Here is a 15,184-nt window from a genome sequence, read left to right as displayed (position 1 = left end):
TCCCAGCTCCCTGACTTTCCACTCAGTCTCTAAATGCTGCTGCGTTTGGGTTTATTTTTAATTTTCAGGATGATCAGACTCACAGCCAGGGAGGGCTGGAAGGGGGTGTGCTGGGGAGGGGGAATAGCCGAAGCCCCTTCCTGGGAAGCAGAAACCAGGTGACACCTCATTAGTGATGCCTAAAACTGTCTTTGCTCACCCTGCCTGCATCCATCCTGGGTGCTCAGCACCCACCTCCTCCCAGGCACCCCAGGACCCCCATCCCTTGTACCTTCTTCATTAGTGTGGCATCCCAGGGTTTAGGAGAGGCAGAAGGTGTGCTGGGGTAAGGGGCTGGCCAGGTCCTGCCCTGCTGCAAGGGCAAAAGAGGGGTCTCAGAGGAACACGTGGCCCCAGGAGATGCCAGGCTGGAGGTAGCCCCTGGCTTGGGGTCTGCAAGTGACTGGGAGAATGGAGGGCAGGATTAGGGGCACAAAGAGGAGACTGTGTGGGGCAGCTCTGTCCCCTCCATCCAGGGCAGGAAGGTCTGCCCAGCCTGGGGCTGACTCACAGTGGGCAGCACAGTCCAGCCCCTCATGTTTCTTCCCTTGCACCAGGACGAGGGAGAAGCAGGAGCCTTCAGCATCCAGAAATGTCACCCCCAGCTGCGCTGGACGAGCTCTTTGTCATACTCCTTCACCTGCTGCCCTTTGCATCCACCGCAGCTGCACCCAGGGGAGATGGCCCCTATCTACCCTGGGCTCACCTGGCTGCAGCTGGCCACAGGAGGGCCCTCTGCCCCCTCCAAAGCTCCTGGGCAGGGATTTGTGGGGTGGGAGGGGACAGACAGACATCAGGCCCCTTCCCTCACAGAGCAGGGGGCTGGTAGGACTTCTCCCCCTGCAGCGTCCACATGACACGTATCCACTAGGGCCACCCTCACTGCCATTTCCCAAGGGGTTGGGCGAACAGTCCTGCTCCTCAGCAGCCCCAGCCCCACACATCCCTGTGTCTGGGCTCCCCCCAAGTAAAAGCAGCACAAACAGCAAGGCCAGGGCTTTGATGCGCTGCTGCAGCACCCGTTTGGCACCAGAGCGTGAATTGTGGCCCTGGAGAGGGGAGGTGACAAAGGGGAAGGAGCTGGGGGCCAGCAGTGCCCCATCTCCCACACCTCCAGTGATGTCCCCAGCACGTTGGTCCTGGTGAGAGGGGGCAGTCCCTGCCCTCCAAGAACAGCTTGCCCCAGCACCCAGAGCTGGAGGCAAACCTGTGTTCATCTAGGGACCAAGGTGAGCAGCCCTATACCCCACTCCCTGCCCCAGTCCAGGCAGAAATAGGCCTGTGCCCAGGGCTGTCAGCCATAAGGCTCTAGGACAAATCCTCTGGGACCATCCCAGCTGTACTGGAGGGAAAGGGAGCCCCCATCCAACCTCCCTTTGGGGCAGGACTATCCCCAGCCTTGGACAAGGCCAGCTGTGGCCCTGCCCAGCCAAGCCTGGCTGACCCCAAGGTGGGGACCCCTCCTCTCTGGGGCTGGTCCCCAGGCTGCACAGCCCTCCTGGGGAGAGAATGCTGCCCCTGTACCTCCCAGGCCCTGGTTTGCAGCTGACTCCCCTTTGTGCTCCTGGATAATCCAGCCCAGTCCTCGCTGGCTCTGCCCCAGCTTCTCTCTCCCTTTTGAGCCAACCGTTCTTGCTGCTCATCTCCATGTGCTCCCTTGGCTTCCAGGCTGTTCAGATTCCCCTTGGACAACCAAAGCATTTCCATGCTCAGGAGACTGAGCTGTGTTCGAGGCACGGAACAGGAGACAGAGCAGCAGCCAACTCCCATATACCCTACTGTTTGATGAAATATGGAAAAGCTGACAGCAATCCCTTCCTGACTCCACACCTGAAGTAAGAGCTCAACCCAAGGCTCAGATCTCAGGAATTGCTCCTTTCTCTGGGCACGGCCAGCCCTAGCTCAGCCACATGACCAGCTGGATGCTGGGACAGAGCCAGGTCCCGCTCTGCCATGGGAGGATGGTGGCCAGCAACTCCCTGCCCTGCCCCGAGAGCCAGAAGTGGTGATCCAACAGTGTGAAGGTCTCCACTGCCTTCTCCCTGCCTGCACTGAAACCAGGGAAATGGGCCAGCACAGGAGGGGTTCCTGCTCAGCTAGAGGGAAGGGTCCCAACAGTTGCAGGGCAGAGAGCAAAAAGACAGAGATGCAAAGGAAAAAGATAGAAGGGTTTTATTATACTTCAATTCTCAAAGCACCAAGACATACCAGAAGACATTCATTTCCATTAGGTGTTCAGTAGAAAGGCTGGGCTGACAAATGACACTGCCAGGGTCAAGGCCTCCCCAGCAAACACCCCAGCCCCACTACTGGTGCCCAGCAGCCATGGCTGACACTGCAGCAAGAAACTGTGCAAACCCACCAGGTTTAATGCCCTTGTGCCTGCCCTGGCAACAAACACGCAGCTTGTCACTGCATGTGACGAAGACACAGCAGAGTGCAGAGTGGGGGTGGCTGGGTGCCCCACAAGACAAGGGAGCAGGAGGCCAGGTGAGGCCCAGGGACCACCCAGAGGTAGCCCTGGGGTCCTGGCACAGAAACGCCCACCATGGCGTTCCTGGCAGCTGATGCTGCAGAGCAGCACCTCTGCCAGGAGGAACCGCCGCAATATCCATAACAGAGACAGAGCACTGAAAGTCTCTGGGAACTTCATCTCCAGAATACTAAATAGTTGACGTTTCCCAAGAAATAAAATCCACTCCCATGGAACTGACAGGGCCAGCCACATGTACATGCATACACAAACTCACACAAACACACTTTCTCTGATCAAAGACCAGATGACTCCATGACTTACACACACACAAAATGGGAAAACTTTGCTTCGCCCAAATTAGAACTAAACTATCTCCTCACATTTCTCTCTGCCTCCATGCCTTCTATGCACAAACACACAGCCCTGCTGGGTTACATTCAGTGCCATTACATTCAAATCCTTCCTGAGCACAGCTCCCTGAGCTGTGAGTTCCACTCCTCTCCTGCACCGAGAGGAAAGGTGCCCTCGGGGCCAGACCAGGGGGATCACAGCTCTCTGTGCCAGAGGATCCTTGGGACATGACAGGCTGAGAGCAACCAGGCACGGCTCATCAGGTCCCTACGTGTCCTTCAAGGCGTAGCTGGCACCAAGGGAAGCTGGTGGCAGTCACAGCAGCCCATGCCCATGCAGTGAGACCCATCAGAGGACACAAGTCAGCTCAGATGGAGGAAGGACACAGCAGCAGCATAGGGGGACCCTTTGTGATTCCCGCAGCAGCAGCTGCCAGTAGTAGTGAGAAGGGGGAAGGCCTGTTCCAGGGCCAAGCCAGACCCCTGCTGCCTTCATGCATAGCTCAGGACAGAGATTTTGGACTGTCTGTGCTCAGACACAGAGGAAGATGCATCCCACTTCCCCTGTTCCCAAGCACTGGGAGGGGCTGGATCACAGGGCTCTGCAGCCCAGCCTTCTGAAGCTTCCCTGGGGAGAGCAGGGCCAGGGTAGCTGATGGGCAGCGAGCCCTTTTGGTAGCCAGGGGCTGCCTGAGGCATCAGGCAATGCTTCCGGTGTGGTTCCAGCCCACGGCCTCTGCTGGGCGAAGCCACACAGCTCTGCCAGCAGCAGGGCCCCGTGCTTGCAAGGAGCCCCAGTTTGCTGGGATATGTTCCCCAGTTTGCAGTCAACAGAGCAGCGCGGGGGAAAGCAGCACCCTTCAAAACAGCAGCACAGCAGTGGGCCCAGGGTGCTGGGTGACAACTGGGTATCACCAGTCCCGTTCGGAGGGCTCCCGGTAAGGCAGCCCCAGCTGAATGAAGACATCTCTCTCGGTGGGAGTGGGCAGAGTATGACCAGAAGCCAACTTGACGCCTCCAGGGCCTCGCACCACAGCCGAGCTGAGGGCATGCTCCGACAGGCTCATGCCCTTGGTCTTGGCCAGGGCCCGCATGGAGCGGTTGAAGTGAGCCGAGCCGGTGAAGTAGAGCAGGGCGCAGGCAAACTCACTGTAAGGCACGACGATGATGTCAAGCCGGCGGTGACGCTGGCCTTGCCCAGGGAGGCGACAGACCCCCAGGTACTTCTTCTGATCACCGTTGTCCTCCTGACTCACCAGGTCGTCTGTAAGGAAGCCTGGGGAGAGAGAACAGGCAGAGAGGAGCTGAATGGAAGAGACTGACACTCCCACCCTGAACTCCCACTGTCCAGACAGCAGCTGAGGTGTCTCATAATGTGCTGTGGGACCCCAAGGACAACCAACCTCAGCCCTGATAGCCTCAGGCAGACAGGAGAAGCCACACTGAGCTGCAGCAATGCTCCCTCCTTAACACTGGCTGTGGAGCTGCCACTGGAGCAGGGCCAGGACCAGGGGCAGTACTCTTACGGACTTACAAGAAGTCCTGTCCTTGGGAAAAGTGATCACCTGCCCTTCAATGAGTACCATTCACCTCATCACCTCCTTGGCTTGGCCATGCTAAGAACAGCTTTGAGCACCATGTGCCAGCCCCCAGTCCTCTTACCGCTCCTGTGGAGGCTGTCGAGCAGCTTGCTGAACACCCCACGGTGAGACTGCCCATCTGGGTGAGTGACCAGCACATCCACGTCTCCACAGGTGGGCTTCCCCCGACGGTAGGAGCCACATGCCACACATATGAGCCCAGGCTTCAGGGCCAGGGCAGCTTGTCTGACCTCCAAGAAGAGAAAGAGGAGTGAGGAGTCAGAGACCAGACTCTTCATGCCCTTTCTATCAAGGCAACAAAGGATCTTGTGCCTGCCTTGTGGACTGTCCTGCATCTCCAGGGTCTCCCTACAGAGCAGACACTTGACAGGCATGACAAACTGCCCCACCAAGGAGGCTGGCCTGTTGTCAGGAGCCATGTGAGCCAGGCTGGCCTCCACCCAGTCCTGCAAATGCCCAGCACACTGCCACCCAATACAATGATCTACCGTGGTGCTACCAGCAGTCATCAGCTCTTGGAGGCACTGGGTTGGGACAAGCAGGAAGATGCAGCAATGCTGAGGAGGCAAAGTATGGCACAAGCTGTCAGGGCCTTTGGCTTCTGAGACAGCAGGAGAGAAGAGGTTCTTCAGCTCTCCCGTGGGCCAGGAGGGCAAAGCTCACCAGCTCTGCCCACAAAGAGAATCAGTTCAACATGAGATGGTCACAGGTCCTGTTTCAGAAGCAGAGATGGGTTTATGGAGAGTCTCCCCAGCAGGACCCAAGACAGCAGAAAATCTGCAAGTGTCCCTTAGAGTCCACTCCTGCCAGGAGCTGTGCCTTTGCAGGAGAGCTAGGCTTCCTGACCCGGAAAAAACACAAATGTCCCAGCATTTTAGACTGAATGGATGCCAACAAGCTGCTGCCAGCAATCAGACACACATAATCAGAACTTCCCCTAATGCAGCCACCTCCGGGCTGGACCCCAGCTCCTGTTTTGTGCAGACAGTGCTAATTCTGATGGCTTCATTCATTAAATGCTTAAGAAAGGCTCCCAAGTCCTTGGATAGGAGTAAAGTATTCTTGGTCTGATTGTGCCAATCACCCTGCTGGCAGCAAATAATTAGGGGCTCAGCAATTCCCAGTGACGAGGCCATCTCAGAGGCTGGGGTTCAGGAAGGCAGTGTCCTTGCCCACAGCCCCTTGTCACTCTTGGGGATCATCCTTCATTAGCAAGAGATAAACCCATTAACCTTTGCCCCAGAGGTGCTCCAAGAAGCCACAATCCTTTCTCATGCGGAGCAAGCCCTCCTCTGGTGTTCTTGCCCCCCTTCTGGCTTTAAATGAAGATTTCTAGAAAACTCCCAGCCCCACCCGAGAGCCTAAAAGCTCCTCAGATCTCACTGTGACAGGCAGCACAGACAGTGACTAATCCCTCATTCTCTCTCCTGGGCCTGGATCAGAGGTGTGTGCGTGTGTATGGAGGGCAGCGCAGTAATCCCATCAAGATAACAATAGACCCACCCCCAAGAGCCAGCTCCTCGACCCAGCCTGCCTGGGAAAGGGACCACTCACCACCAAAATGGCTAATCCAGCACACGGGACTGACACCCCAGCAGGAGCCTGGCAGGAGTGTATTCTTCATGGCCAGGCCCTGTGGCCGAGTGACAGGGTCACGCTGGCTGCTGCTTCCATGGTGATCAGAGAGCACAGGGGTAGCAATGACAGTGTGTCCCCCAAGCTCTCTGCTCACATTAGGGTACACTGGCTTAGCACCCCATAATCCTGCAGTGCCATGGCGTACTAGAGCAAGCAGCACCCATCTGCAACCTGGATCCCCTTCACTTCCAGCAAGGATAACCATGCTCTGTCCTCCCACTGACAACCAGATCACAGGGTGCTCACAGCTTCCTTTCAATAAGCAGCACCAGGGAGACAGCTCAGGGGCCTCAGCTGAAAGGAGACATCTCAGAGACGATGAGAGGCAGGAAAGAGGAGCTCGGAACCTGCTTATCCTACCATGCCACACGCAGCCTTTTTCAAAGTAGTGTGTAGAACTGACACCTGTGAAGTAGCTGCCTCCTCGTCAGGCACTCAAACTGAACCTTCCTACAGGGCAAAGTAGGTGCCTTGTGTGCCCATGCCCAAAAAGGGTCCCCCAAGCACTGACCCTGCTCAGAGGAGAGGCTGAAGAGCTCAGCTGTAACAGCGAGGGACATTTCCACAGCATGGACCCTCTTGTCAGGACCCAACTCCACTCTGAGGGCCCGGGGCCGAGCTACTCACGGTCTGTTCTATTTCTGCAGCTTCCTCCCGAGGCATGCGCTCCAGGAAATCAGTGTAGTGCTTCAGCCCCACAGCTTGCTGGCTGGTGAGAGTTGCCTTGGTGCGGATATCATCCAGTGTCCGGAAACCCTAGTGCAGACCATGTGATGATATTCAAACACATACCGAGACTTTGCTTTTCAAATACCTTCAACCAAGATTCAGGGAGACTGTATTTAACCTGTCTCAAGTCCAGGCCTGTCACAGCTTCTGAGATCACATGTAGAGATCACTTAGGCAATCCCGCTACCCACATACACCTCTTATCTCCACCCCACAATGACTTTGAATCTTAACAAAACCTGACAGAAGGCTACTGTTCTTAAGGCACTGTGTTCCTACAGCCTGAAGTAAAACAAGTAATGCAGGTAAAGGAACAACACCCAGAATATCCCAGTGAGGGAAAACCTACAGCATGAACACAACCGTATTTTTAAGACAGCAGAGAATCTAGTCACAAACCAAACACGACATGAAACCAGGCTTCATTAGCACTGTGCTCAGGAAAAAAACTATTTTTAAAGAACAAACCCACCCAGTGGGCTGGGTTGCTCCTGTTGGCACAATTACTTCAACCTCATTTTTACAACTTCCACACAAGGTGGATGACTGCTCTGACAGCTACAGCAGCCAGCCAGGCCAACAGGCCAGCAACTGGATGAGGAATTTTCACGGCCAAGATGTCCTGGTTCAAGTCTGGCTCTTAGCAGTGTCATTGCTATGAGCAGTGTGAGATGACCTCCAAGCAGTGATACTAATGGAAAAGGCAGTTTGTCCACCACTCCCCCTATCACATATCTTTGTCGTCTATGCCCACCCAAACTCAAGTTTCAGCCGGGTGCACTCCATTCTCCCCAAACACACCCATAATGGGACCCAGCCTCATAGGTCCTCCCTTAAAACCAGATTCAAATCCCATCCATGGATATTGGCAATTGGGAAATATTTGTGAAAGCAATGCTCCTGCACTCAGCAGCAGTCTTCAAACCATAGTCTGAGAACCTCTTGTGCAAGGCACTAAATTTACCTGCTGGTACCACATCTGAGCTGTCTTGACCCCTGCTCCCCAGATGTGGGAAAACAACTCCAACACGGGCACACTCTCACTGATGTGATCCAGCTTGCGCAGGTGCCCACTCTCCAAGATCTCCAGGATCTTCTCTGCCATCCGCTTCCCAATCCCAGGGATTTTACAGGCTTCCTAGCAAGAAACCAGAGCTGCTACTGGAAAAGTAAAGATCACAGACAAGCTGGGGAGCTGCTACCCACTCAGAGCCTGGTTAGCCATTCGATCAGTGATTGGGAAGTGGCAGGACTAGATCTGCCTGATGGTCTCCTCTCTAGCCCAGGCTTACGTAGGCTACATCGCTTCAATGCCAAGTGGAAAAGGACAAGCATGCAGAACAGGACTGAAACACTAACACTGTGTTAGCGTCTGGACTGTCACAATCAATAAGGCTCAGATCCAGTTAGCTTTATATATTATCTTGAATGGTGGCCAGTTGCTGATGCTCAAGAGGAAGGTGAAAATGTCCCTGCATGGTGCCTGGGCAAGGCATTTATCTCATGAGTGCTCAGACTGGGCACTAAAAGCCTCAGACTCCACTTTTCTGCTGTTCTGAAAATACTGCAGGTGATCAATGAATCCCAGCTCACACTTGCTACACAACTTCCATCGAAGTTGCCACACAGGAAGGAATTCCCAAGGCCTGAAGATAAGCTATTCCATGTACAGAAAGAGGAAGGGATCTGGCTTATAACAGAGCTAGGATGCTGGGTCTATCTCCCTGGTCCACCACCCTGGGAAGGTGTTTTACCTGGTAGGAGGTGACTTGTTTGTGGTAGCTCTTGAGCGCATTGATGGCTTTGGAGTAGCCCAGAGCTCTCCATTTGTCCCCCTGGACAGAGTAGGCCTTTGCCAGCACTTCCAGCTTCTCTGTGATGCATTGGTTGTGATTCTCCTTCTTGCTGTTGGAGGACTGGGCACAAACCCACTTGCTGGGAGGCTGGGCCACTGTGGAAGAGTTCTCACTGGTCTCCTCTGATGATTTCACAGGGTAGCAGCCAGAAATCAATGCTTCCAGATCCCCCTGGGTAACACTAGCATCTTCTCCTTCACTGTCTTCATCAGCAGAGTCTTTCTTTAGGGAGAGGTAGAAAAGCAGCCATGTGACAATAAGTGCATGCCTCACATATGTCCCCTTGGCACAGGCTGCTCCTGAGAGTAGGAAGTCAGAACACTAACCAATCTCCAGGGCATGGAGTGCTCAAATTGCCATCTCTAGAAGTGGTTTGTTATATGCACACCATAGCTTTTCACACCTCAAGCTACACATGCACCCCTTGAAGCTACATTCATGTCTCACAAAGCACAGGAGACTAGAAACTGCTGTCCACCTGTGATCCAAGCACACAGATACCTCCTATAGCCAAGCCCCTGAGACCTAAGTGAGGCAAGACACTGGCTAAGTGAGTAACTGCTGCCGGCAGCATGGTATGACAATGTTGAAATCCCTGACTGGGGGAGATCCTGACTCCCTACTCCCAGTGGGAAACCTTTCACTGGTCTGGTGGCTGCATAGACACATCTCTCGCATTCAGACTCTGCACCTTCCATCCCATGATGCAGATGACAGGAGACAGGCACTAAACTCTGTTTTCACATTACAGACACAAAATCGTAACACGGTAGTAAATTACAACCCCCTCATTTTCCCCATGGCTATCTGCAAGAGAAAAGGAGGAGGAAGGAATGACACAAAGGACTCCACATTCCTCAGCGACAGAAGAAAGAACCAATGTATACATTTGCTGATACCCTCAGCATTAGGATGCCTCTGTGTAGACTTAAGAAACAATGAGCCTTGGCTTCAGGTAACGAACAAAAGGGGATAGAAGTGGGAAGCCACACAGAGGCTTTGCAGACTGCTTTGCTCACTGGGGTCCCCGTCTCTCCTGATGTATAAACACAGGAGTCCACGGAGATCCCAGAGCTTCTGTGCTGTGGAAGCAACCCTGAATGGCACAGGGTTGTTTGGGATCAGTCCAGCAATTACATGTGGCACTCAAGTCCTTTTGTGAGTTTCTGCAGAGTGTCAGCCTAACTAAGAGCCATATCCTTACAATGTCTAGTTCTGCTGGCTAAGGAGGTCTGGACACACAATTCCTGCACGATACAGAGCTGAAGTCTTTAGGCAGAAGAGGAAGAATGTTTCCCTTTTGTAATCTTGTTTTACAACTCTGAAAAACTGGGTCAGACTGAGGATTTGATAGACTAAAGCAGGTTTTTTTGCCTTGAAACACAACTCCCTTAAGACACTGTTCCCTCTAAGGGCAGTAAAGACTCAGAGTGTTCAGATCAGTTAGTAAGCCCCTTAAAAGCATTTGAGCATGTTATCCAACCACAACGCAAAGAACTCAGCAGCTGGAACATGCAATCTCGGCCAGCAGTGTCACATAGGTGAAACAGCACATAAATCCCTGACTCTCTACACTTTGCCAACAAAGCTGATGGACTCTTTACAACCATACGTGCAAAACCAACTAGCCCCATTAACTTCTAAGATAGTCCAGGATCCTACAGCAGCTGACTTGCTAGAGCTGGGTGAGCCTGCAATATGCATGGTTTGTCTGGATCACAGCCAGGATAGCAGTTGAAGCCCAGTAGCTGAGGCAATACACCACTTGAGAGAGGCAGGCAGCCTGCAGTAACAGCCTCAGGGTCCAGGCAGTGAATAACTGGCACCACTTGCAAAGGCTGCCTTGCAGAAACCTACTGCATCCAGATGCCAGTCACAAAGTGGTCTACAGTCTGACTGGTAACAAAGTTTCCTCACAGGAGTTCACATCCAAATGCAGAACTCCCAGACCAGCCCCTGTTCAGTATGAAACACTAGCACACTCATCATCTCCTAGAGAAAAAACATCCACCCAAGCTAGAAAAGACTCTGTGCTTAAATGGAGGCTACTTCTAAGCTGAGATTTCAGTTTCAGCTTTACTGTTGTAGCTGGGTCTTAAGAGTGGTTGGTACTGTCTTTACAGCATATCCCACGGGTTCTCTTCTCCCCAGACTCACATAGTCCAAAGCTTGGGACAAGGGATTTTACTGAAGTGTCTACAAATATTGCTTTTGTGCACATACTGACAGAAAATATCATTGCTTGAGGAGATTTAAAAGAAAAAAGGTAATAAGGCATCAGACTCTAGCAGCTGTCTGACAAACCAAAGTAAATGCGAGCAGAAAGCAGGGCAGATACCCCAGCATCTGTAACAGTACAAAAGATCATTTCTCCCGTTAAGTGTGAGATTTTTTAATAACAACTGCCACTAAATTAGAGTTACAAGAAATAGCAAAGATGGGGTAACTGCAAAGGCGATGCAGTTAAGAAGCAGCCAACTCTGCCTATAGCACACTGGATAGTAAGTCTGGGGAGAAAAGATCCCTCCCTACACATATTCAAAGGAAAGCCTAAAACAAAGGAGCCCTCAGTGGGCTGCCAGTTGGGGAGTAACTACAGGGTTTTATGAAACAAAATTTGGGACTGTGTTAGAAAACAGATGCCAGCATTACAAGGCAGCTGCTGCTCTAAGAGGTCTGGGGTAACTTCACTACAGATAGATTTGAATGATGCCAATGCCCAAAAAGAATTCAGCAAACTTGAGCAAAAATACAGAGAAAGGAAAGAAAGCTAACAGCGGGTTGGAGAAGCTGACTCACAGCAGAGGCCGCTAATAACCCCACACAGATATTTTAAGCACACCACCACAATCGTTCGAGTGGCAACCTGATCCACTGCACATGTGTCTGAACAGGGTGCTTGCCAAAGAGTGGAGAACGGGTCAGTATGGCTCAGGCAGGAACACGGGATGAAATATCAGAGACAGCTTCCTGAAAGGGAGATATTCTCGGCCAGGGAATATTCCTCAAAAGGACACAAGGGAAACATGATCACCAGAATGAGCCTTGGCCTGATCAGAGCACGGGGACTGCTTCAGCTGGAAACGTTCTGATGGGGACAGGAATTTAAGGGATCTTGTTTCTACTTTTAACATCTAAAAGGGACAAAGAGAAGCAGTAACCATGTCCACAGCCTGAGCCTGCCAGCATCAGCCCACTGAAACATCCAAATGACTTCCCTTTGCTGAGAAAATTTGGCATTGTATCCCTGCAGGGATGCTCGTAGCCAAGAAAAGCAGCATATAGGATCTGTTCACAAGGAGAAGGGCCTGTGCGGGAAGACTCACCTCAGTCAGCTGCTGCTGTCCAAGGGTGCCTAGGCCTTGCTTCGAGGAATCCCCCACCTGTGCTTCAGTATTTGGTTTCACTGCTCCCTCCTCTGCTGGGGGCTGGACCTCTTCACTGCCAAGGACCTGCTGTTGCTGCTCTTTCTGCAGTTCTCCCTCCTTCAAGTACCTGCCATGGATCAGATGCCTTAGTATAGGAGAAGCAGGACTTCTCAGCCCCCAGAAGTTTGACTGAGAAATCCTTCTGTATGTTTTGGGATGGAGCAAAAAACCCATATGAATTTTACCATCTCAGATCACAGATTAATTACTCCGGTTTTGGCTCAATTCCCCAATTTCCATCCACCTCTCTCATCTGCAACTTCCACTCCTATCTACCTCACTCTTAGACTCTTTCTCCAAAACTTTGCCAAAACATTTTGATCCTAACCTGTGGCTCCATTTCTTATTTCTTCTTGTGCCTAGTTGTCAATTCTCTCTCTACTTTTCATCTAGATTAAGTAAGGAACAGCATTTAATCCTCCACATTTTTAAAAGAAATCTCCTTGTTATCACTGATGGATTAGAAACAGGTGCCTTTAGCACCTGTAGCAAATGACAGAACTCCTGTGAGCACTTCTGGACTCTATTCCATCTTTTGCTACCCTGCAGAATGGTGACTGGTCACAAAGTCACTAAATTTCACAGTCTATACGAGAAAAAGTGACTCTGAGTCATGCCCACAGGAGCTGCAAGGAGTTGCAGTCTGAGATTTGAGTAGAGGTCAAATTTTCGTGTTCAGTTTAGGACAGAAGCGCTGTAGGGAGGAGTGACAGCATGGCCTTTGCATACCTGCGAGGGATAAAGACAGCGTGCCCAGCAGTACTCAGCAGCTTCTGGTTTCTAATGCAAGCACTTAGCCAGGATGCCTTCACTAGATGCAACCCTGAAGGTAGCTTGGTTAATTTAAGGAGCCGAAAGGCCCGATCACAGTCCATGTCTTCAGCCACAATGACGTGTGTCACCTCCAAGGAGAGCTGGCTGTGTACAACACCCCCATTCTGGATGATCTGCTTGTGGAAGATCTCTGCCCTGGCTTGGCCGATGCCAGCTTGTAACACGTAGGCAGTGACTGGTTTCAGCCACTCTGCTGAGGAAAACACAGAGGCAGGAGCTCAGTGGCAAGAGAAACAGTGTCCAAACCAACTGGGCTACATATCTCACATAGGACTTGATGGCATGAACAGTGGCAGGCAGTCTTTGGGGGACACCAGCTGGACACATCAAAGCAACCTGGCCATGGCCTCTACAGAAAACACTCCTGGGGGCTAGACTTTCCAGGCTTTGGGGAAATGGCACCTCCAGTTAACAAGCTGGGGTAGCAGTATTATGTTCCACATCATGGGCATGCAAGACTTACCCTCAGGTATCTCTGTTCCTTCCTCTTTTGGGATCTTTGGAGGGGCACTTTTCCCTGAGTCATCCCTCACCTTCTTCCTCTTGGGAAAGGCTTTGACAATCCCTCGTGGCTCCATAGGCCTGGTGGGAAGTTTAGCTGCAACTGCTGCATGCCAGTAAGAAAGAGAGAGGTTGCTTAGAGTGTTACACAATTACAGCAACTTAGGATTCACTCATTTTGCTTGCTGACTTTGTTGACTTGGGGTTTGGGTTTTTTTGTTGTTGCCTTCCAAAAACGCTTCCCCTGAGGGAGGCACCTGGAAACAAGAACTTCAGCCCACAAGGTCAGAAAAATTACAGTTAGAAACCACCAAAAAGCCACTTAAGAAGACCCTGCTCGAGTGTCTCAGAAACCACTAAACCTGGGTTCTTATAATAGACAGTATTCAACTACTTTAACATTTTGGATCTCCTTCCTGCCCAGCCAACAGAAGCAACTTTATTTCCCAGACATTTCTTAAGCACATTCCCGTGAAGGGAGAGGAAATGCCTCTCCTGCCAGGGCTGAAATCCAGTCACGAACGAGAAGAGATAAAGCAGCTGATCAACACCAAGTGTTTCATACAGCCACAGGAGGAAAAGCCCCAACCTAGCTTCAGCTAGAAATAGCAAATTACTGAAGATTAACTAGCCAAGTCCAATACAGTGATAACTGTACCATTACCATCACAAACCTTGCAAAGGCGAACTTTGGAGCTTTAACTAACGGCCCAGGCTACCAGGAAAGTTGGTCTTCCATAGTCCAAACAAAACCCCAAATCACCGTATATCCCAACCATCCCTTCCACCCAGCTGCAGTGTTAAGTCAACGCCAACTTGAAGGTTTCCTCTGTGCAGCACTTCGTATTTTGCTTAGAGGCGTCTCACACACAAACCAGCAAAAATCTATCACATTAAGCTCGGAAGAGCTGAAAATGGTCCCACCTGGCCGTGTCTTCTCCCTATGGTCACCTTCTCATCCAAGTGCTAAACACAATCCTCTGGAAGACCAACCTAGAGCTGGATTCAAGTCCTTGCTTCTACAGGAAAGAGTTCTGCTTCAGGGGAGAAGAAACCCTGCTACATTTCTAAAACTCAGCCTCACAGAAACGTTTCTGTTTTGCAGGATGTTTTCACCAAAAAAACCTCTGTCTCAGAACAATAATACTTTCTATTATACAAAGAAAAAAAAAAACCACCACCAAAAAGCCTCCAAGCTCCTAGGTGCCTAAGTCCTCTTCAGAACTTGGAAGAGCGTTTTTCGAGATACTATTTTAGGTAACCTAAACCAAAACACACGCGCTGGGCACCAAGCTTGCCTTGCCAGCACCCTCAGGCCACGAAGGCTTCGATGCCACCGACCCGGCTCGCCCCAGGGCGAGTGGCACCCAAAACCTCGGGAGCAGAAAACAATTCCCCTGAAACCTCGCGGCTGGGCCCGAGGACGCGGGAGCCGAGGACCAGGGGAGGAAGACGGGAGCCCCCGCCGCGCCCTGGCCGGGGGGGAGGGGGTGAGCGACGGCGACGAGAGAGGCCAAGACCCTCCGCACCAGCGGGGGAGAGGCCGGAGCCCCCCACGAACCCAACCGCGAGGAGGGGAAGGACAGACAGACACACACACCCACCCACCCACCCAAAACCAGACGGGGCGCGGGGGCTTCCCCGCAGCCGGGGGAGGGGGAGATGGGCCCGGCAGCGGGGCCGTTCTCACCTACAGGCCAGGGCCGGGGCGGCGGGAAGTGCTTCCGGGTGG

General features: G+C 52.2%; 1 protein-coding gene across 4 annotated transcripts; it reads right to left on the bottom strand.

Annotated features, from left to right (window-relative positions):
* Window positions 1-2,186: 2,186 nt before the first annotated feature.
* POLL (DNA polymerase lambda) lies at window positions 2,187-15,165 on the bottom strand. Of its 4 annotated transcripts, none has more exons than XM_075026234.1 (9): window positions 15,143-15,165; window positions 13,415-13,558; window positions 12,847-13,144; window positions 12,016-12,184; window positions 8,588-8,911; window positions 7,798-7,971; window positions 6,732-6,860; window positions 4,528-4,696; window positions 2,187-4,141 (listed from the first exon to the last, which is right to left on the bottom strand). In XM_075026234.1, the coding sequence occupies exons 2-9, from the start codon at window positions 13,527-13,529 to the stop codon at window positions 3,777-3,779; spliced, it is 1,743 nt and encodes a 580-aa protein (XP_074882335.1). In that variant the 5' UTR covers window positions 13,530-13,558; window positions 15,143-15,165; the 3' UTR covers window positions 2,187-3,776. The 4 variants fall into 4 exon arrangements, with proteins under 4 accessions (XP_074882335.1, XP_074882336.1, XP_074882337.1 ...); XM_075026235.1 differs by having other exon boundaries at window positions 15,147-15,152; XM_075026236.1 differs by lacking the exon at window positions 15,143-15,165 and having other exon boundaries at window positions 12,847-13,141; window positions 13,415-15,022.
* Window positions 15,166-15,184: the final 19 nt, after the last annotated feature.

Source organism: Buteo buteo, chromosome 4, assembly GCF_964188355.1.
Source record: "Buteo buteo chromosome 4, bButBut1.hap1.1, whole genome shotgun sequence".
Lineage (NCBI taxonomy): Eukaryota > Metazoa > Chordata > Aves > Accipitriformes > Accipitridae > Buteo > Buteo buteo.
This window is presented reverse-complemented; position numbering and strand designations above follow the sequence as displayed.